The sequence below is a fragment of the Diadema antillarum genome, unplaced genomic scaffold (genome assembly GCF_040938485.1).
Source record: "Diadema antillarum isolate AM-2024a unplaced genomic scaffold, OU_Dant_1.0 seq00000201_RagTag, whole genome shotgun sequence".
NCBI classification, from domain to species: domain Eukaryota; kingdom Metazoa; phylum Echinodermata; class Echinoidea; order Diadematoida; family Diadematidae; genus Diadema; species Diadema antillarum.
Window position 1 is genome coordinate 644130 of NW_027271261.1, and position 23696 is coordinate 667825.

At 39.5% G+C, this 23696-nt stretch overlaps 2 protein-coding genes across 2 annotated transcripts; one reads left to right on the top strand and one right to left on the bottom strand.

Annotated features, from left to right (window-relative positions):
- Nucleotides 1–3537: 3537 nt before the first annotated feature.
- On the bottom strand, nt 3538–21963 carry LOC139728789 (uncharacterized). The gene is made up of 5 exons (XM_071639729.1): nt 21823–21963; nt 7974–8122; nt 6765–6938; nt 4931–5324; nt 3538–3652 (listed from the first exon to the last, which is right to left on the bottom strand). Exons 2-5 carry the CDS (start codon nt 8062–8064, stop codon nt 3538–3540), a joined length of 774 nt encoding a protein of 257 aa, XP_071495830.1. The 5' UTR covers nt 8065–8122; nt 21823–21963.
- LOC139728804 (uncharacterized) lies at nt 15283–17538 on the top strand. The gene is made up of 3 exons (XM_071639740.1): nt 15283–15368; nt 16545–16777; nt 17085–17538. Exons 2-3 carry the CDS (start codon nt 16641–16643, stop codon nt 17323–17325), a joined length of 378 nt encoding a protein of 125 aa, XP_071495841.1. The 5' UTR covers nt 15283–15368; nt 16545–16640; the 3' UTR covers nt 17326–17538.
- Nucleotides 21964–23696: the final 1733 nt, after the last annotated feature.

Below are 23696 nucleotides of genomic sequence, written 5' to 3' on the forward strand. Positions count from 1 at the left end.
TTAAACCATCTTTGTTGTGAATACAAGCCAAAGAGTTTTGGGTGTCAAAAAGTAATGATCATGAACATTTAGTTGAATTACTTAAGAATTCTGATGCTTTCAAAATGTCATCCTTACATGTTGAAAGAAAATCACAACAAAAAGCCCACATACCAGGAAAAGATAATCTGGGCCCTGTTTTATGAAGAGTTATAATTGATTATATAGTTGATTTCTGTCATATTTCTATGGCAACCTGTATGGTAAGGGAATTTACAATTGATTATTCTAAATATCTCTTGATAAAATGGGGCCCTGGACTTATAACACTCAAGTTACTCAGCATTCCTTGATAACCAATGACAGAAGAGTATTACTTATGTTAAACAAATATTTTTTTTTTGTTACTTAAATCTGAGTAAAACAAAATCATGCAATACATGCACTGTGTATCTGTAACTCCTCACTATTAAAAAAAGTATATGCACCCACCATACAAGATATTTTCATATTGACCTGAAACCAAAGACAATTAGGTCCCCCCCCCCCCACAAAAAAAAGACGATCTGCTTAAAATAAAAATTAACATTTTCATGCAGTCATATTTGGACTGTACATTAAGAAAGAGACGAGTATGCAACTGTTGTATAGAAATACAAGTTACTATGGTAACACTATCAGCATTGACCTGTAGGCCAATGCCCTTATATTGATACTCTTATACCTTGTGACATGAAGAATCATACATATATCTACAAATGCATACTTAGTACAAGTACAAGGGCTTTAACCTCAACAATGTTTTTACCCTGGTGTCATAGATATAAATACATACTGGAGCACATACTGTAATTTTGTCAGCAATAAAGAGCAATCAAACTGTTTACACAGTTTGATCAATACACAGCAATAATTTTGAATTGGGCACATTTGGTACCTTGGACTTTCCACAGTGGATAATTAACTTGAAATCTCACTGCAGTTTTTTTCTTGTTTTGTTTGTGCTCATGAAGTGGTATCTTTTTTTCTCCTTCATGCTGTAACTACCATATCGACGTGACAGGTTTTTCACAAAATAAGTTTTATCTATTAGTCATGTTTGTGAATAATAAATATCTTGATACTAGACCTTCCAAAAGAATGGTTTGCTTGTAAACGAACAGTAAAAAAAAAAAAAATGGGGGATGCATTCCCAAGGAAATACTTCAACGAATTAACATTTCTTCAAATTCTAGGCTTAAGACACATTTTATAACAAAAAAAGAAACACTTTGTTTTGATCAACCAGAGATCGAAACTCACAAATGTAATCACTGTTCGATACACTGTCTTCTTCATTTCCATTCTCTCTACCTGCATTATATTTCTACACTAATTTCACCCATAAAGTCACTTGCTCATCAAATCTATATTTGGCTGAGGAAAAAAAAAAATATCTTAAGGCCGTTTTGTAAGATCAATTTAATCATCCACATTTCAATAATGCCTAGTGATGTTCCAAACAAGGAATTAACTGTTTCACCACAATATTTCTTTGTCCTGTTTGGTTTTTTTTCCACAATGGTGTTGATTTTCCGTAATGCTGGTATTTGTGGATTTGATCTCAGTATACTTTTTATAAATGTTACATTAAAAATAAGTTTCAATAATTTTGATTTTTTTTTTTTTAATATAATACAAACTTAAAACCTTCCGGTAAATTCTTTGAAATGACTTGGTCAAAAGTCAAGACATAACAAGTGAGGATACCTACATCATTTATAACCATCAGGAACTGAGTGTACAAATATGTCAAATTGAAAAAAACAAAACAAATGTGTTTAGTTCACAGTTTAGAAAACTGAAATTAGAATTATGTGTATTTACCTTTTTTCATATGACAGAAATACATGTATATGGTGTTGCAAATTTGCTTCATATACAACTATCATAAAATCGCAAATCAACCATTCAGTCCTTCATCAATACACTTTGTATGTAACCTGTTCAAGAAGATGTGACCCCAACAGTTTGTGGGTTATCAATGCTTACAATTTTTATTTCATTCCACCATAATAGTGAGCACAGATATGCTTGAAGGTCACTGTGTTTAGACCTGTCTTGTTACTTGCTTTGAGAAGAGTGGCCTGAGACTCATAAAAATGGTGTCAGTTCCAGGTATCCTTGATGACGATCAGGGATTCTTACAATATATGCTACAATTGTACAGTAGTCTCTCCATTTTGGAGAAAAAAAAAATCATTGTAGAAATTCTTTTTATGTGTGCTGTGGGGTCATGCTGGCAAAACATTTGGGTTGAGATTATTTTGCCAGTCTTCACAGGGAATTTTACCTGAAATATCATCTGATTTCAGTGCATGCACATAAACTCGTTTTTAAGGCACAAGTTATGTTTGAGAAAATTTAGAAAAGGCATTCTGAAAGAGGTAAGTGAAGCGATCTTTCATTATGCTAGCAAGATAGAAACAACTGGAACCCTCTTAATATATAATTTTTATACATGTATAGTTCGACTGCTAAGAAATCACAAATTGCTGAAGTCTTCTAGTCTAGTGACGACAGCACATGGGTTTATCAAAACAAACAACTATTCATAAATTTTGTAACAACTGCTTATTTTCCTCTGACTTCCCTGATGTGTTTGACTATTATTTCTGCATGAACTGAATCCACATTTAAATGTTTGTGATAAATTTCCAAAAAATCATACAGAAATCACAGAATATATGGCAAAATGTGACAGAAATCATAAATATAAGTATAGTCACCCATTAAATCTAGTATTGGTGAGGACCTTGCAGAAACAAATACACACAGAGATGTCATTACACCAATACACACAATGTAAAATTGCATATCAATGATAACTAAAAGAGTAGCAGAGAAGAAGGAGAGATACAGATAACAAACAAACAAAAGTGGAATGAGTTCATTAAGTATTCTCATCTGCACAAGGCTCTCTAGACAAACAGCCTTTGTCTTGTGTTACGTCACTTCACACAAATGTCATTTAAAGAGAACATATCGCAAAGTCAGGAAATTCATCAATTACTAATAAACATCGATGTATGATTATTAAGAGCAATTTTGTCAAAACCTTCCTGATACTGAATGATGGAGTAGTTTGGGAATTTCATGTTACAATTGCAAGTGAGACAGTAACAACTTATAAAAGGATATGAATTTGACATTTGTTTTGACAGAGATTTGTACACTAATCACACACATTTTGATTCCTTATTCCTTAGTTGGGATGTAATTTCATGGCATGGGATCAAGCAAACAATATAAAAATGAAATGCAGAAACTACAGCACTGTGCATCGACTAATTCCCCTTTCAAGATCCAATGCACTGCACAGGAAAATTACACCAGTGACACACACAAAAAAAGTTAAAGCATACGACATAAGAAGTCAAACTTGGCTCAACTGATCACATGAGTTTCGTACGAGTTCACTTCAAGAAAGGACATATAAGTAAGCCTACACTCATGCAAACATGTACACTCACACACACACACACACAATGAACCTCAAGAGATAAACATCTCACAAGGCTAGTTCATTACATGTATAACCTCACCTGGTGGACACGGAGTGCAGTATTTGCTGCCAGACACATTGGCAAATGTTCCTGCCTCACATTCGGTACACTGGGGACTTCCTGGCACACTGCAGGAAGAGGAACCACTGGCATTTATACAAAATATACAGAATATGACATGGAATACCACTAAATGGTATAATCAATGGGGCCATTACTCATTTATCATACAGAAAGACATAGTAGACTTTTTGTTTTGTTTTGTTTCATGGGTTGTGAATTCTTTGTTCTTGTGGGGGAGGGGGTTCTTTACTGGTATTTGTTTGTTTGTTTGCTATTTTGGTTGTGTGTGCAACCAATTTTGTTTCATGCAAAAATATTCTGAAATTCCTCTTGAATGTGTACATGACAACCCAGGTTCAAATCAGCAATAGGTAAAAGAAATTGTACATGACTCAAAACAGAGACTGATAAGTCACTAATTAATATCATAATTCATATCTTCACGTAGCTCTAACTCATCATAACATTTTTCTCTTTCTATAGAGCATTTGGCCTTTATAAAACCAAGAAGAAATATGCAGATGACCTTTGATTGAATCAGAGCCAAACATGATGACATTATGTGTTTTGCTTGTGCCTTTCCTACCCTGCAAGAGTCAACAAAGAAAGCCCTCGGTGCGTACTAGCACTCTTGTGAGCTTAAAAGGTAACTTCAAACTTTGACAGTTTCGCTGTGGTATCACTCGAGAGTATGAAAGTAACTTAATTGTAACTACCTCTTAAAGGGCAGTACACACAGTAATTACTCTGTACCTACAATGTAAAGTGTCAAAAGGCATCCCAGCAGAACAATACTTAGCTGCATTACTGGATAGAAAACTAACAGTTTTTATGTCGCATCAACTTGTTACGACCTTGAGTGAACAATCAGGCTATTATTGCCTCTGTCATAAGCAAACACTTGAATTTGTCTTTATTACCTCATATTGTATCTTAATATGAATTGGCTGTGTGAATTCTGGAGCTTGAGATCTCTAAAATTTAAACAGTTAGGAGCCTTGACAGTCACCTGTACCACTTAAGTCAGTTTTGCAGCTGTCACCCTTGAAAATGATTCCTGCCGCAGTCAGTCAAATGACCACTTTTCTGATATTGATAGGCAATGCGTTCAAATTAAATGATTTTATATCGCTTGTGTTCAATAGTTTATTTCTACTTCAAAGGTGGAGATAACCTAATTCAGACAAAAACTGTCATTGTCCATAGTAATGAATATGGAATTATATAACCAGTAGACAGCAAAACAAAGCAGGGATGCTATTCCTTGTCAGACATTTCCTCCTTGCTTGCTGGGATATCAGTGTACAATTGTTGACAGCTCTTCTTGGCGTAAATCCACTTACCTACTGGCCGACCCTGGCTGGCAAAGCTCACACCCGGTCGCTGCTAAGTCCGGCTGACTCTGACCAACTGGACACTTTGTGCAGTTGTGGCTACCCGTGTGGTTGGAGAAGCTTCCACGGGGGCAAGTGAAGCACTTTGAGAGGCCCGTCTTGTTAGAGAAAAAGCCCTCTTCGCAAATGTCGCAGGTGGCGTTACCCTCCCCGGGCTGGGCATACCCCTTGGGACATGGCGTGCAGCTCATGGCTGATGTGGTATTTGAAAATGAACCTTTTGGACACAAGAGGCACTCCGTTTGGCCGGATTCAGGCTGGTACTCGCCTTCACCGCATTGTATACAGAGTTCTTCATTTGTACAGGAACCACTCTTGTCACAGCACGCACAGTCTTTCTCACCTGAATAGTACCATGAGCATGCAAAAAAATACAAACATATTTTTTTCTTTTAAATTGAGAAAAGACCTTGGACAATACCTACTCATAACAGCTGTATAAATTCACTTATATATCAATGACACATATATACAAGTGTATCATTTCATCATCAACTCCAAATTTTGAAATTCCACCAAGTATTTTCATATACCGTATAGAATTCACTCATGACAATATCTTATAGTAGTGCTGTAAACAAACAAACTGCCTCGCTACTGTACATTGCCTTTTGATTTGATTTGTATTCAAATGTGAACTTTGCCAGGGCTGTTTGATGAACTCCGCCTCCAGAACTGATAATGCTTGGGTCCTCACATACCCAACACTGCATGAGTAATATTCCATGGGCCACACTAATCCTAAAAGCACCACTGGGGTGTTTACACAGCACCCTGTGCACACCCTCTACCAACCAGAGTACTGTAACATTTGAGGCCAAAGGCCAAGAGTCCTCGAACTCAATCTCAGCTGTGATACAATTGTACAACGATTCACTGGCCACTTATGACATGATTTTGTACCCAATTCACGATTACACAATGGCAATATTAGCAAAGTCAAGAATAAAGTTGCATATTTTTTTTCTTGAACACAGGTGAAACCATTGGCTGAAGATGTTTTTTTTTCCCTCTCCTTCAGCACATCGATGATTGTGGCATTCTAAAATGCACTTTCACCAGTATCTTTAGCACATTAATTTACTGGTGTAAAGAAGACATAATTCACACAACCATGACATACAGCACTTGACTGCCTGTAGCACACAATGCACTGTTGAGAATCCATATTCCATATGACTTATCATGTTAACCTTGGTTGGGCATGGCCCAGGGCCATTAAAATTTGCTGTCGGGCCACCAAACTTTACTGATCATACCTTTTGGTGGCCTGATCAGGCAACTAAGATTCAATGGAGTGAGTCCCAGTTTTCCAAAAATATACATTTCAATGGAATCGATGAATTCTTGGAATTCTTTTTTGCTGGCAAACTTTAAACAGTAATTTGGTCATAGTAAGCTACATTTGTATATCCCCCTCCTCAAAAGAAAGTAAAATGATTTAACAGAAAAATATATCGTTGCTGGGGCGACAAGACCTCGTATCTACAAAATGTCAAATGTTTAGGAGAGCCCAAAAACATGGCGGCCAGAGCACTGTGGCGAATGGGATAGCCTTTCGTTCGGACACGCCGTGGTAGCTTCATTTTTGGAGTAAGACAGTTCGGATTTGGACAGGACATCACTTAACCTATTATTTGACCATTAATCCAAAGAAGTCATTTTCACCAAAATTGCAGATACAATGTCTTGTCACCCCAGTGGCAATAATGTATGTGGCATGACACAAGTGCATGCCAATTTCTGATTTGACTGCTGCACCTGTACAACAATAAGTACTCACCTAAATTGGCAACACTCCCAGGATCACAGGCAGAACACTCCTTGGTGAAAGAAGAACAGTTGAATTCCAATACCAGGGAGCCATCGGGTAGGAGGCTGCCAGAATTGTGGATGCTTCTCCTCAGTCGAGCCTCTGTGAACCACGACGTCCAAGACAGTGACCAAGAAGATCCAACTGGTGACAAAAATTCAGGGACATATCAAGCAAAGAGAAACTTCTTGAACACATAACATTGGTGGAGATGAGGATTAAGCTTTTGACTCTTTGCGAGATACCAAGAAACCAATGTGAAATGTTACAGAGCATACCAATCTAAGAGGAATTCAAAATTTATTTGATGAAAACTGGTTTTGAAATGGCCGAGATATCCAAAAACAAAGTAAACCACATTGATACTATTACTAATAAAAGGTGGGTCCCACCTTTTACAATGTTTTAGTATCAGTTTGTTTTGGATATATCTCAACCATTCCAAAACCAATTGCCATCAAATAAATGTTGAATTCCTCTTGGAATTACACGCTTCTTCATATTAATGAGACATTTCACATTATCTCACACACAAAAAAAGAGTATTTTCTTAGTTTAACCCATTGAGGATGGAATGATTTTGCTACAACACGCATTTCCCATAGACACCTGCCCGAGTATGCTCAGGACTCGTTTTCAACGGGTTAATGGATGTAGGCAAAGTTTGCATTTGAAAATGGATTCACAAGTACAATTGTAGGTCTCCATTGAAACAGAAATCTTCACAGTGGAAACTTGTTTGCACGCATAAAAACAAGAAGTATTCATTGGTGGTAAACATCCCTCATAGAAAGTGATACAGATCACTTGATCTTATTAAGGAAATACTTCATTACTAGTTTACATTACATTCAGGCTAGACCATACTGATTGTGGCAGGTGTAGCAAAGTTTCTAAGAAGTGAAAGAGCCTACACGGAGGCCATTGTAGGACAGAAACTTGCCTATAGAACCTTGACCTTATTGCTACACAATCAGAGTCAAACTTGAAATTGTAACAACACTTCATTATCTAATTTCCTTTCTTTTTGCTTCTAGACATAGTTTATTTAAACCTACATTATGTATGTATGTAACATACAGTGTACTTTTGTACTTGATATGACTACAATGGAAACAATGGAACATATATACTATGTAGAAAGGATGAAGCGAAGATAGACAGGATTAATTTCATTACCCAGCATCAGCAGGAGGGCAGTCTTCAAGATCATCTTGTACCAAGCTCCACTGTACACATGATATCCACTATCCTTCCACTCCTCAGCCATATTGCGGCATCCTACACACAGCTTCCCTCACTACTGACATGCGCAGTTAACACGATCACTGTGGAATGATGTGGTAAATAAAACAACAACAAAAAATCATATGTCAATATCAAATGCCAACATACATAAAATTCATTCAGGTACAGTATGGCTCCCAATTAGGCATATCCTCACTGGTCCATGGATGTATTTTGACTGTCCAGTAGACATCTTCTATTGCAGTCTGAAAACTGGTAAACGACACTAAAAACATTCTGGACACAGCGCAATACACTGTAAGTCCCCTTTGCAGTGGGTTATGAGCAGAAGCTTGTGCAGCTATATAGAGCCATTCTAGGGATTCACTACGAACATAAAATTTGAAGTCACTGCTCGGAAAACTTGTGCATTTCTGACTCAACCAGGTCTGGGTGAAAAAAAAAAAAAAATGTTTGTGTATTCAAATCAGTACAATCTACATCCTGTGAATTAATTCCGAGAAAGCATATTTTTTTTTGACATGGACATTCTAGATTTATCTTATGAACTCACATCATGTATACATACAGAACATGGGTAGTTTGCTGAGATACAGTAAAACTACACACACAAGCTGTGAGCTCAAAATAAACAGAGGGTATTGTATGGTATGGACAGCTCAATTGAAATCTACAGCTCTACAAAGGTGATGTCATAGATACATGACTAGACAGTACGCAAGGCCTCACAATACCTGTACTGTAAGTAAGTCATACCAATGAGTGGCACAAAAAAATATATTGCATGGTGTGCGACAGCACTGAATATTTGCAACACTCGTTACATCACTGGTGACACATCTAGGGCATTGGGGTACTACATGTATTTTTTTTTTGTAACTTCACTGCACCACTGAATTTATGAGGCGATGCGTCAGGTGATGTTAAACAATTTCCTTATTACGTGGAAAACTCCTTTTGTAATGCCAGAACTTCCAGTTTCAGAGTACTTTCTCGCCTGGCTTTTTCTGTTTTATCATACTATATCATATTACATTATTATATTAATGATGACTGTCTTTAATGAGTTGGAGGTGACATAAAATGATGTCAAGAATCAAACTCAATGCTATTGTGAAATTCGCTTTGTGTTTGCTCTGTGTTGTACAGCGACTAAGCTGTGTATAGAGGTACAACGTACCTCCTTGATTTTCCTAGTGAGAGAATGGAGGAGGGCGTGTGAGCATGAGATGAGGTGCCGAGGCATGCTGCGGCGGAGCCATGAGACTTTAAATTGTTACTAGGTCCGAGTATATAAACTACTAGTACTAGATAAAAAAATCTGTCTGTCCGTCCTGTAAGATATCGCCCCTTAGTGTATGACGTCATCCGGACCTGACAATAAAAAATCATACATGCAACGACACACGTGAGTTGTACTAAGTCTGATATGTGACATGGTGTCAGGAGTTTCGACCTAAACGCTCCAAAATGATACCAGAGTCCGAATTGTTTGTGTGATAGGTAACTTTATCATGAAAGCTACGGGATTTTAGCTGAAATCCCGCCGAGGATCTGTTCCAAAAGGGAATTTTGGACGCCGAGATTGTGACTGCCTCCACACATCGCGCAGTGAGTGCTATAGTACAGCCCCACATGTAGACATTTGTGTGCGTTTGTGAAATGCCAGCATGTCTTCAAGTGACAAACCGTCGATGAACTGGCAGGCTAAAGACTTGCATTATGAATGGAAGCGCTTCAAGCAGCACTGCGAATTTACCTTTGGAGGACCACTTGCTGGTAAGTCACAGAAGGAAAAGGTAAGCTACCTCATGACATACATTGGAGACAAAGGAAGAGAGATTTACCTCACTTTCGAGTGGAACACCATCACACAAGCTGATGGCACTGAAATATCAGAAAGGGACACATTGGCAGGTGTCTACCAGAAATATGAAACCTATGTCAAGCCAAAGAAAAACCAGATAAGAGCTACAGTAAATTTTCATCGCCGTAAGCAACAAGAGAGGGAACGGTTTCATGATTTTGTAACAGACCTGAAGTTGCTTGTCAAAGACTGTGGGTATCACGACAATGACCGCATGTTGAGAGACGCTATCGTGTTGAATGCACACAATGTCGAGGTTAGGCAAAAGTGCTTAGAAAAAGGCGATGAACTCACCCTTGATATGGCCATCAATATTGGACAGACATTTGAAACCGCTCGTGAAAGCATCCAAGCAATTGACAAAGAGGTTGATAAAGTACATGCTCTGCATGCCAGCCACAAACATGGGAAAGGGCACAGCAAGAAAAATGCACCCTTTGGCAACACACAGAGAGGAAAAGGCAGAGGCCAGAGCTCATATAGGTCCAACTTCAAACCCAAACCAAATCAAGCCCCAGAAAAATGCAAACGGTGTGGGTACGCAACAAGTCATCCTAAATGTCCGGCCTTGGGACAAACTTGCTCTGTGTGCAAGAAGCCCAATCATTTTGCAGCAGTGTGCAGGTCAAGGCGTACGCAGGTTCATATGCTTGATCGAGAAGACGCTGATTCAGCTACATATGAAGGTCATTACCATGATGGAGCATCTGATGACAATAGTGACCAGGAATATGCACACATGTACGCAGTCAGTGACGATGTGCACCCAGCAAGTGACTGGTATGAAACAGTGACAATAGATGGACAGCAACAAAAGGTGCAGATTGACACGGGAAGTTCCTGCTCAATTATGCCAATGCACATCTTCAGAAACCTGAAGATGCAGCCTAGTCTGCAACCTGTCAAGAAGAGGTTTGTTTCATACTCAAACCATACTCTCCAATTGGAAGGCAGTGTAAAGCTAGCTACAAAATACAAAGACCGCTCAGTAGAGGTGCAGTTTCATGTAGTCAGAGCAGATGAGAAGCCAATACTCCTCTCAGGCTCAGATAGTGCCAGACTCGATCTGATTCAGCGGCTACACAACATCGAGGACTATCCTGAGCTGAAACTAAACACAGGAACACTGCCAGGAACATACTCTCTGAAAATTGACCCAACGATACATCCAGTTGTTCATGCTCCAAGACGGCAACCACAAGCCCTAGCATCAAAAATCAAAGACAAGCTGAAAGAAATGGAGGAAAATGGGCACATAACCAAAGTCAACGAACCAACAGACTGGGTCAACTCAATGGTCACAGTCGTAAAAAATGGCAAAGTACGCATCTGCATTGATCCCAAAGACCTCAACAAGGCAATCCGCCGCGAACATTACCCCATACCCACAGTGGAGGAAGTGATTGCATCCATGCCAGATGCAAAAATATTCTCGGTGATTGATGCCAAGAGTGGGTTCCTGCAGATCAAACTGGACTATGAATCGAGTCTGCTGACAACATTTAACACACCACAAGGGAGATACCGATGGCTGAGACTCCCCTTCGGCATCAAGAGTGCCCCAGAAATATTCCAGCGAGTCATGGATGAAATGTTGGAAGGAATACCAGGGGCCCGTGCAGTCATGGACGACATTCTGATTGCAGGGAAAGACATGAAGCACCATGATGAGATCTTGATCAAAGTTGCACAGAAAGCAAAAGAGTACAATCTGAAGCTGAACTCGGAGAAGTGCAAAATCAGGCAACCAGAGGTCAAGTACGTTGGACATCTTATCTCCTCAGCAGGGTTGAAACCCGATCCCGAGAAGGTCCGAGCTGTAAGAGAGATGCCAGCACCCGCATCTAAGCAGGCTGTCCAGCAGTTTCTTGGACTTGTACAATACCTGTCCAAGTTCATTCCAGACCTGAGCACCATAGATCAGCCACTCAGAGCTTTGACCACCAAAGATGCACAGTTCCAGTGGGGTCCAGCCCAGCAGAAGAGCTTCGACAAACTCAAGGACTTGTGCACAACAGCACCAGTACTAGCCTTCTACGATGACAAGAAAGATGTGGTTATACAGTGTGACGCAAGCAGATATGCTCTAGGAGGTGTACTACTACAAGAAGGACGCCCAGTAGCCTTCACATCACAGGCTCTTACAGAGACTGAAATGCGCTACGCACAAATCGAGAAAGAGATGTTGGCCATTGTACACTCCTGCCGAAAATTCCACCACTATGTCTTTGGAAGGACGGTGCATGTAGAATCCGACCACAAGCCGCTCCAGGCAATCTTCCGCAAATCATTGCTGTCGGCCCCGATGCGTCTGCAGAGTATGCTCCTCAGACTCCAACCGTACGACCTGAATGTGATGTACAAACCCGGCAAGGAAATACCCATTGGGGATGCCCTCAGCAGAGCCAACCTACCTGACAGCGATCCTGACATGGAGCCGGTGGTTGTAAACATGCTTGACCACATTGCAGTGTCCCAGGAGAGATATGTGCAGTTCCAGACACGCACCGCCATGGAGCTCAATGAGCTGCACAGCATGATCAAAAGCGGGTGGCCAGACACAAAACAGGAAGTGCCACACTCCATACGCGAGTATTGGACAATACGTGATGAACTTTCAGTGCTAGATGGCGTGGTCTACAAGGGTATGCGCATCGTCGTACCCCCATCCATGAGACGAGAACTACTGGAGACCATACATGCCTCACATCTCGGCATTGTCAAGTCGAAACAAAGGGCCAGAGAAGCATTATACTGGCCAGCGATGAATCAACCCATCGAAGAGATGATAGGAGACTGCTCAGACTGCAACACTCATCAGAAAGCACAACACACGGAACCGATGCACCCAACTCCTCACCCTGACTTACCCTGGCAAGAAGTGGCATCGGATCTGTTTGAGTGGGAAAGATCGCACTATGTGCTTACTATCGACTACTACTCAAAGTATATCGAGGTGAATGAACTCGCTACAACAACAAGTAATGCAGTCATTCAAGCACTCAAAGAGCAGTTCAGTCGACACGGCATACCACAAATCCTTCGAACGGATAATGGACCACAATATGTCTCCGCAGAATTTGAGGCATTCTGCGAAGAGTGGGGAATAACGCATCGGACCTCCTCCCCACATCACCCCCAGTCGAATGGTGAGGCTGAGCGAGGTGTGCAGACAGTCAAGCTACTGTGGAAGAAGTGCAAGGACAAGAATCTGGCATTGCTGGATTATCGCACGACACCCATGGCAAGCTGCAACCTCTCACCTGCCCAGCTATCCATGGGGCGAAGGCCCCGGAACAAACTTCCAGCAACAAGGCAACTGCTGAGTCCCAAGCTCTACCAGCCTGAGGAAGTCAAACAGCGACTCAATGCAGAAAAGTCAAGGCAGGCCTACTATCACAACAAAAAGGCAGGCCAAAACCTCCCTGCATTGAAGCCTGGTGATGCAGTCCGGATGGCACCGCTCCCAGGAACCAAGAGATGGATACCAGCCACCATTGAAGAACACCATCGCTCCCCTCGCTCCTATGTGCTGAATCATCGTGGTCGCAAATACAGGAGGAATCGCAAGCACATAAGGCCAGCCACCCATGAGGCTAATCGCGGAGGGACCCGTGAGTCGCTCGTCATCTCTGAGTCATGGTCCCAAATGAAACGCCAGGGTCCAGAACCAGCAGCTGTCACTCCGCCAGCTCCTAATCCAGGAAGAGGGAGACCACCAGCTACCTCTACAGCTCCAAGTGCGCCGAGCAGCCCGAGGCCCCCTGAGGGAGTATGCAGATCAGCGGAATCAACTAGGTCACCGGCACCGCAGTACACGACCAGGAGTGGCCGAACCATTAAGAAACCGGACCGTTTAAACTTATAACATAAACTAGGACACACACAAAAAAACAAAACAAAAACAAAAAAGCCTAAAAATTGAAACGAAAAGACAACGGAAAAGGAAAACTGAACTTTTGTTTTTGAACACTTCATTATAAAGCTCACCCTTTTGGCCGATTTAGAATTGTTTTTTTGTCATGTATTATTTTAACACAGGACTTTTGGAAGATTTTTTAATTATTCCTTTTTTTTATATAATACTAAGAGAGCTGTCATTTCTACAACCCATGTGATCCCCTTGGACATGGAATGAACTGTTTGGATTACATGAGCAACGTCTTACGGACTGAAACAATCAATATTTGAACTTGAAAGAACTGAGATTTCCATAATTTGGATTTCACATGTCATTTTTTTTTTTGTTTCCGGTACCGTGATTAATTCATGTTTTGTTTTGTTTGTTACATCATATGATGATATATATATATATTTTTTTGCATACAACCTTTTTTGCTTATAAAGAATTTATCGAAAAAAAAAAAAAACAAACAAACATTCAGGGACTGCTAAAATTTGACATAGTCCCTTTTGCCTTTTGAATACGTGTATTTGTTTACCTGTTGCATTATTGTGATGGCAACACGTTAGTTCCTTTTTGAATTTGTGATAAATCATAAACTATCACAATTCACAACCAGTGATTGTGTTTAAAAAAAAAAAAAATAAATAAAAAAACAAAAACAAAAAAACGAATGGATAATTTTCATACACGGAAAGTTTAGTGTGAATTGTTCCTTTTGTTTCTAGAACAACAAACATTCATATTTTGAAATAAACAGTATGAGTGTTGTATTTTGCAAAACAACAAAAAAATTTTCTCTTCGGTTTGAGAAATTAACGTTTGGAAAGTTTTGAAGATTTCATTTTTTTTATTTTGTTTTGAAAAAAAAAAAAAAAAAAAGGAAAAAGGGAGATGTAAGATATCGCCCCTTAGTGTATGACGTCATCCGGACCTGACAATAAAAAATCATACATGCAACGACACACGTGAGTTGTACTAAGTCTGATATGTGACACGTCCGGAGGGGTCATTTTATATTATTGTTGACTTTACAGCTTTCCTCCGTATTAGGAAGGGATTTCGCGAAGCCAGATGCAGTCTCCACAGAACATATCCCTGACGACCACATACAGACCGATTTTTCAGTCAAATAAACTAGATCTACCTGTGATTTCAGTGCAATTCTTTGGTGCAGTGAAATTTGACTTCTCTAGACAGTAGACCATTCTAATTAATGATATAAAATTAACTAACAAGTTAGAGGGGTCTAGTCTTGCTAAAAGTAAAACCAGATTCTGCATGGTATGTTGATATGACAGACAGAAAGGAGGTTCTATAAAGTTACAACTACCCGTCTATGATACTCAATTACTACGTAAATTCACTGTTTCTATTTTTCTATTCAGTCAGTCCGCAGCGTCGTATGCTAATGAGCAAATCCACCGAATTCATTCCACGCGCAGGAATTCTGCGCATGTGTCTAGCGACGAGGCTTTTCGTCGACGCAAAATGTATATCCCCAACATCGCTCGTTGTTACGTTGCCATGAACCTGTTTCCGGAGCCGTGACCGGGTAAGTCTTGCAGTCCAATAAAAGACGATTAATTCCATACTTTTTTTAGCCGAATTTGACAGTTTTTGAGGGAGATACAATGGATATAAGAAGCTGCTTGCGATAGAATCTGATTTTGACATGCACTGATACATTGCTGGATCCTGACCCATCTACAACTCCTATGGTTATTTTAATCAGTTATTTGAATAGTTGAGATTCTAGCGGAAATTTTGATACCAGTCTCATTTTGGCTCAAAAATAAACGAAGTGATCAAAATTGCACCCAAAGTCGAAGCAAATTTCCGAAAATATTGGTTTTGCGATGCCATCTGTATGCATGTAGGGTCACGTGACCTTCACGTTAACGAGAATTCCGGACTCGATTTTGTCTCTGCAGTGGCAAGTTTTGATCGCGCACGCACTGGCCGTAGTCCCGTATGTACAATTAGATGTCCTGTTCTGTAAAATAGTCGTCCACGGTATCGTATCACAGCTAGCGCTACTACTGGTTAGAACTAAAAGTACAGAGATCGATATAGATCATGACAGAGTACGATCTACTAGTAAAATGTACATGACATCAGTCAATTTCCCTTGTTGTATTTGGCATAGACCCTGCACTATTTTATTATCATTATTATCATTATTTTTAATAGAACCAACAGTTGAGTTCTACATTCTATAGTTTGGTGAATTCAAAATACATTATGATGGTATGGGAATATGTACAATCATAATAATGTACCACCTCATACTAGTCATACTATCACAGTCGTAGCATTAGCATTTTGACAATTTGAATACAATGGGGTGATGTACCAATGTTTTTGTGACAAATGAAATATTATTTACTTCTGGTTCCACTGTGTTTTAATAGACTTGACAAATGCATGTTTTGTATAGATTACGTTCATGCCAAATGTCATTTTATTTTCATCTCAATTGTTGCTATTTCACTTTTTTCTTTTGCCTCTTTGTAAAATTTCTATAATGATCTTTGAACAATAGAAAGACAATGCTCTCCTTTATAAATGCCATTGGAATTGAACTGTATAAATTCCATTTGTATACATTTTTGCAATTAGTTTCATTCCTGACAAATATTTAGAATAATTATAATTGTTGTGTAATTGAATTGTACTGTAGTCCTTCTCAAAGTATATATATTTTTTGAACTCTGAATTAACCTTTCAGCACCAACCCCTTGCGAGATGTGTGCCACAAAAGCAGCTTCTTGCCAAAGGTGTATGAAGACACCAACCAAACACCATCTCCTGCCCCAAGCCAACAATGCCCCACCAAGCCAGCCACTGCGGGGACACCAACCCAGTCAGCTCCTGCTCTACGCCAAGAGTGCTCAAGAGACAGAACATCCAAGCGTGTGACCCTCCCGCAGGAACTGGTAAATTGGATACAGGATTGCATCTGTAAGTTAGAATTCTTGCTCTTTTCAACTTGCACTCAAGTTCCTCAAACAGGGATTAATAAATTGAAATTTTAGTTGGTACAGTTGTATTGTAAATTTTTGTTAATGATTATTGAGCAATAGAAAAAGTGTAATGTTCTTATTTAAGATGCCACTGAACGTTAAGTCATGAAATTTAATTGTACACATTTTAAGAGTAGTCAAATGAATTATGGGCAGTAGCTTGAATGACTGTAATCCTTCTCTGGCTGTCATGTAATTGTAGTTCTTCTTGAAGAATATTTTTTAAACTCTGATTTGCCTTTCAGCACCAACCCCTTACCAGATATGTGCCACAAAAGCAGCTTCTTGCCAAAGGTGTATGAAGACACCAACCAAACACCATCTCCCCTGCCCCAAGCCAACAATGCCCCACCAAGCCAGCCACTGCAGGGATACCAACCCAGTCAGCTCTTGCTCAACGCCAAGAGTGCTCAAGAGATGGAACATGCCGGAAATGCTCCATTACAGCTTGTTTGTATGACCCTCCCGCAGGAACTGGTAAATTGAATGCTGTACAGGATTGCATCTGTAAATTATTATTCTAGTTAAACCCATTTTGTTTGGTCAGTATAACACTCAAGGTGTATCCCCAAGTCAGTAGAATGCTCATGAAGATCAACTGCTGCCCCCTCATTCTGCTCTTAGGTTTCACAGGTTGTAATCATGCTGGGTGAGAACTGTCTGGGCAAATGCCCCAGACATGTCCCACTATTCATGTATCCAGACATCACTCAATATGGCTGCTTTTCAGTTATTCAGGAAAAAGGATTCTACTTTTGCTGACTTTTTTGGGATTTACAAGAGACATTGAACAAAGAAGAAATAATGTTGCATATTTAACAAGACAATGTTGATGTAAGAAAAATAAGTGTGTGAATAAGCAGTGCAAATGTAAAAAACAGGGGCAAAATTGTGGTCCTGGTTGTACATGCAGGAATTTTACAAATTTAGATAACCATGTAATTATGGAAAGTGAAGGTAGTGATAGTGACAATGTAAAATCTAGACACTGCAGATTTGTCTGAAAATGGTATAGCCTTGCATGCATTGTGATCAAAGTTGCACAAACCAAGCATATGTGCATTTATACCTGTTTACAGAAACTTCTTTTTATTTCTTTTGTTTCAACAAAAAATTAAGGGGGGGGGGGGTGTGCGCCGGTTGCGGTCCTCCCTGGATCCGCCACTGTGAAGATGTGTCAGTCAGTTTTGATAAGTTATTTTGTCTAATGCAGTGTGTGAAGAATGTGTGTGAATAATGAACATGTATTCATCTAAGAGCAATCCTACCTCTGCATACTACTAGTATACTGATTCTTTGTTTTAGCTTTCTCGTTTAAAGCCTGTATTGTAGTTTATACATTTATGAATTATGTTATTTGCCCTAGGTTTGTGTGGCAAACTAAAGTTTTGATGGACAGAATGTGACCAAATACCTACCCTCATCAAATTTGAAGTTCCACATACGGGTGTACTGTAAAAGTGGATATTTTCGCGCTTGGCCGGGTAAGAAGAGTTTCGCGTGATTTTAATTCCACGGAATCAAGACATCCCACACAGGAATACATGGCAAGCAAAAATATCCACATACTTTTATTTTCGCGCTAGTTTTTTGGTTGCGCGATATGCACGAAAATTTCAACAACGCGAAAATTTCCACTTTTACAGTAATCATTCTCTTACAAAGCTTTTATGTATGTGAAAAGGAAAGTACAAATACAGCTGTATCACTGAAAGTAGCTGTGTATGACAAAGGAGGTACTAAGCCTCCTTGGTATGGTATTATATTGTATGTATAATAGATACCAGGCATGTAGCCAACATTTTTAAAGACACGTATAAGATTGGGAGAGAACTGGAATAACGAAATGTTGGACATCAGATACCTCAGTCTATGAAAATGTGAGTTATATACAGCTGAGTTATTACACTGAGAAATACGCGTGTTGTCACAATCATTCCTATGACTACCACTTATGTATGATACACTTACATGCGTTGATGATCTGCTTGGTTAAGCATGTACAAATTCATGTGGTTGCTATCATTATTACATCATAATAATACAAATTGATCTTGACTGCAAGTCAGCATGCTCATAAGAAACGCACAATGCCTCTACTCAGATACCACACTCGGGCATTGCCATAAGCATTCCCCATGACTACCACTTTAAAGGAAATATTCATTTTGTTTATTTTCATAATTGTTATTGTGAACCCTGAGGAAGACATTCATGTATTCTTCAAAAATTCAGCCTGAATAAATAGCGCTGTTGGACTGAAATGCATTACTACTCTACTTCGCCATCTTTCATATACTGTATAATAGTCCGTCGCTGGGGTGACAAGACCTTGTATCTGCAATTTTGGTGAAAATGACTTTTTTGGATTAATGGTCAAATAATGGGTTAAGTGATGTCCTGTCCAAATCCCAACTGTCTTACTCCAAAAATGAAGCCACCACGGCATGTCAAAGGAAAGGCTATCCCATTCGCTACAGTGCTTTGGCCGCCATGTTTTTTGGCTCTCCTGAACCTTTGACATTTTGTAGATACGTGGTCTTGTCGCCCCAGCGACAATATATATATATATATATATATATATATATATATATATATAGCATATATATATGCTGTTCTTACCAAATACATGTAGTACTAGTGGTACATGTGCCTTAAAAGATGTAAACAACCAACCTTGCCAACAGAAATGTTTTTGTTTTGTTTTTTTTTTTGCATCACATCCTGTTTAACAAAGAGCAATAATGTTTACAATATTTTGTTAGTTTGTTATGAACTTTAGGGTAATCCGTATGATAATGAAAAGTTTTTTCCTGTCATCCTATACTGCCAAGTAGTTGAAAAGATAATGCAGAATGACTGAAGAGCGTTGTGGAAACTGGGTAGAGGAGAGAGAAAGAAAGAGAGAGATGTCCAGTTTAAGGAGGGGAAAACAAGCAAGAGTGTGAAAGTCGTGTCTTGTGGAATTTGAATGTGGATTTCAAATCGGTGTAAATTAATGAATGCTACACTGATGATTACTTTTTTCTGTTTTGATAAAAAGGCTCGAGTACACATACATCAATCTGTACAATCCATAGTAGATTTTCAGCTTTTGTTCTCTTGTCTTGCTAGCAGCTTGCTTCCATCCACCAGAGACAAAAGATGAAATGTAAAAAAAAAAAAAATAATAATAATAAAATATGAAAGATATATACATTGTATTTAAATATCTAAGAACGTAACAGATCCGCAAGGAAGCCAGCTTGCTTTGACTATCGTCATTCTCTGAGTCCCATCAGTGATTAGTTACCACAGCCTATGTACCGTCTTGTCATCTGGACACTACAATGACCAATGCACCCATTCACACAAGTGTCCAGAGAAATACAAGTACACCTATGCTGGACTACTACCACTGGCTGCTGCTGCTGCTGGCACTACTGGTACGGTATTACAAGTGTACTAGTACTACTAATGTACTAGTAGTCCACTACTACTATAGCTACTACAGTGTACTAGTACTACTACTAGTGCTACTACTACTACTATAGCTACTACAGTGTACTACTACTAGTTCATAACAATCATAGGCACGTATAGATATACACGTGATACTTTTTACGGAAATACCTGCTTCTGTGGTTCACCGCAGGGAGTGTTCGGTGCAGTTACCGTTTTTGCTGCAATCGCAACACTGCAAAACGAATACTTGGGACTACACTGACGGGTTCGTGTTTGCACTCTGTATATATTCACATTCTTTTGTCGATTCCTTCATTTATTTTGATCGATTGGACTCATCAAAAGACGAGATACATACTGAAATGTGATAATAAGTGTTCAAATCAACTTCAAAATGGTTTGATGTTAGTCTATAAACAGTTAGTTTTACGTCGGGCCCGGCAAAAGCAGAAGCCGTAAGTGGAGATTCACTATGACGTCATTCATGGCAGCCTCTGCAGACGGTAATCGACCAATCACAGCACAAGAAAATCGGATTGTCTTCATTAGGGCTAGTTGACAGTGTAGTTGCTCTAGATTTTGCTGGATCCTGACCCATCTACACGAAATGACCCATAAAGAGTTACATTTTTCGATTGATTGATACATTTCCCCCCATTTCGTGATGTTTTTTTATTGGCTCATTGTCTAGAAAAGTGAAATTTACCGGATGATTTTGAATTGAATTATTTTTTTTTTCAACACGATTTTTGATGTGAAATTATAAAATGTTATCGCAGTCTTTTCTACTTGATATTATGATTTTTGAAAAATTCAGAATTTCGCTGATCATCTGCAAAAAAACCTGGTTTGATATCATGCACATGAAGTGAAATATCGCAGATTGAAAACCAGTCCTCGAACACGGCACGAGAGACCATTTCAAGGTCACACCGCTGCGCTGTAGAATGATTTAGACACATTTTCGCGACGCTGCCGGCTGGCTGTATTCTACATGTTCTAACTTAAAACTGTTAAATACTAGTAGTAGGTAGGTCGTGTAGTACTAACCACGTTAGTAGAAATTTTCTATAGCACCTGGCAACAGTACACATTTGTGATCACAAAGTTTTACATCAAGAGAGTTTGATCCGTGAAGAATGTGCTATTAAATTTATAGGCAACATATTGAATAGCGCTGTATGTTCACTCCTGGATTAAAAACTACCTTTACCTTCGTATGTATGAAACTGTAGCCTAGCTACTTTATCAAATGTGTACTTTGGTATACAGTACAGATCGAGCATGCATATCATGCACATACATTTATCTATATGCGTGGAAATGAGTGTTTATACCATATACAGAGATGACAGCGGCACATGACTAGATGAGAGGGTGTGCAGTGGGCAGTATCCCTCAGTCGACTGCGTACTGACTGTGGTACCGACCCGGCCCACCCAGTCGGCCTGCTGGTTATGGTCCGACCAACCCCGTAGAGCTTTGCAGAGGAAAAGTCGCAGCGCCGTTCGCGCTATGCTACCACCTAAAACGACTTACCACCATGTCCATGGCGCAGTTGTTCGGGTTTTTTTCCCCCGTTAGATTAATAAATCACAGTTAAGATTGTAGAAATGCGGTGACTTTCTGTTCCTTCCCGTATGAGGTGTACGGCTTGTTGAGCAGCAGAAAAGCGTTACGTTTCCCGATCAGCACAAGTCAGACAAAATTTCACAATGAATCCGAATACGGTAGAGTACTGTACTGCCGTTAGTACGGTATTGACCGATTCGGGTTCGTTGAGGGCAGCAGACATTTTACGGCACAGGGCGCAGCCATGGTGTGTATCAGCCGACCCCCCCTGCTCTCCCCCACCCCGGGGCAACATGTTTATCACGCACTTGTAACAAAGGTTCGCGCACTAAGCAAGCATTCGCGCACTCAGTACGAGACGCCCATTGGCTGAAGCAGTTTTTCATTCTGCGCGCGTGCTAATGTAGGGAGAGTGGTGGGGGAGTGCGGAGGGGGGGTCGGATGATACACCCAGTATGGCTGCGCCTATGCTAAAAATACACATAGCGCGTCACAGAATCGGTCAATACATTTGGAGCTAGCCGAGGGCTGCTGAAGCAAGGATTTGGCTGAACAATCTACAGTACACACACTGTACATAGTGCGTGCGTGACACACACTGGTACACGTACACTCCCACTCCAGTCCAAAGAGCGTACAGCTCTTTGCTCCAGTCGCTGTCACCAGCTACGTTCGCAGTGATTGTCAAAACATTTTTTTTTTCTGAAATCTTGACTGACGTCTGTCTCGGGGATGTGAATGTTCCGGACTTTCCATTCAACTTTGAAGCAATACTTTTTTTTTTTTTTTTTTTTAAACAGTTCACACTGCACTTATAAATGTAAAAATGACTGTAACCACTATTCTCTCTCAAGATCATGTCATACGAGCGTCTGTTTTGTGACTGAAGTAACAATTACTAAGGAAGGTCATTTTGTTTACGGAAGGACATTGTTAAGACTGAAAACCTAAACATTTTTTTTTTACAATAAAAATTGGATATTGAAAAATGTGAGAAAGTTGACAGTTTGGACATAACAGTGACATCACCTGCAATCACATGAAATAATGGAAATAAACGCAATGTCTTCACTCTAGAATACGTTATATCTCTCCCTATCGCTATCTATTACACATGCATACATACATATATAATTATATATGTACATATTAAAAAAAAGAACAGAACTCTAATAAGAAATGTACAATGTGGTTGATATTCCATACCAACAGTTTCTTTGAGGAACACACAAAACTGCGGGATCCCTGGCCTTTTTTTCAAGTGATTTTGATTCACTGGTTTCAAGGGTAGGAGTCTGAAAATTTGTGTTCTTCAAATATACTGATTGGTATTGACAGAATGATACATTTCTTGAGTTTTTTAAAATGTTTATACAGTATAGGTATATACGTGTATACTCATTGTATCAACACACGGACTACAAATTACTCTACACACACACACACACAAACATATTTACAGTATGTACTGAAGCTGATTAATCATATATTGTATCAACATGTGGACTATAATTAATTACTCTATACACACACAAACACACCCACAAGCACTCACACATATTTACAGTATGTACTGAAGCAGATTAATCATAATATCAGAACTGTCAAAGACCCTGTATGTGCATGGCTATCAAAATGAGTATGTTTTAATTTCTTTGGAATTGTCAGGTGTGTGCTGTCTCTTCTTCAATCTATAACTCTCCCTATTAAAACCTTCACAAGTGAAAGAAAGAGAAAGATATGGGAGAGTAGAGAGCAGCCAACTTTACTCACAATGTTCGAGTGTGTGTGTGTGTGTGTGTGTGTGTGTGTGTGTGTGAGTGTTTGTGTTTGTATGTGTG

Coding starts and splice junctions, on each gene's coding strand:
- LOC139728789 (XM_071639729.1), bottom strand. CDS start 8,064: ATGGCTGAGGAGTGGAAGGATAGTGGATATCATGTGTACAGTGGAGCT. Junction 6,939..7,973: donor TGCCCTCCTGCTGATGCTGG/GTAATGAAATTA, acceptor TTTTGTCACCAG/TTGGATCTTCTTGGTCACTG. Junction 5,325..6,764: donor TGGGAGTGTTGCCAATTTAG/GTGAGTACTTAT, acceptor GGTACTATTCAG/GTGAGAAAGACTGTGCGTGC.
- LOC139728804 (XM_071639740.1), top strand. CDS start 16,641: ATGCCCCACCAAGCCAGCCACTGCGGGGACACCAACCCAGTCAGCTCC. Junction 16,778..17,084: donor TTGGATACAGGATTGCATCT/GTAAGTTAGAAT, acceptor TTTGCCTTTCAG/CACCAACCCCTTACCAGATA.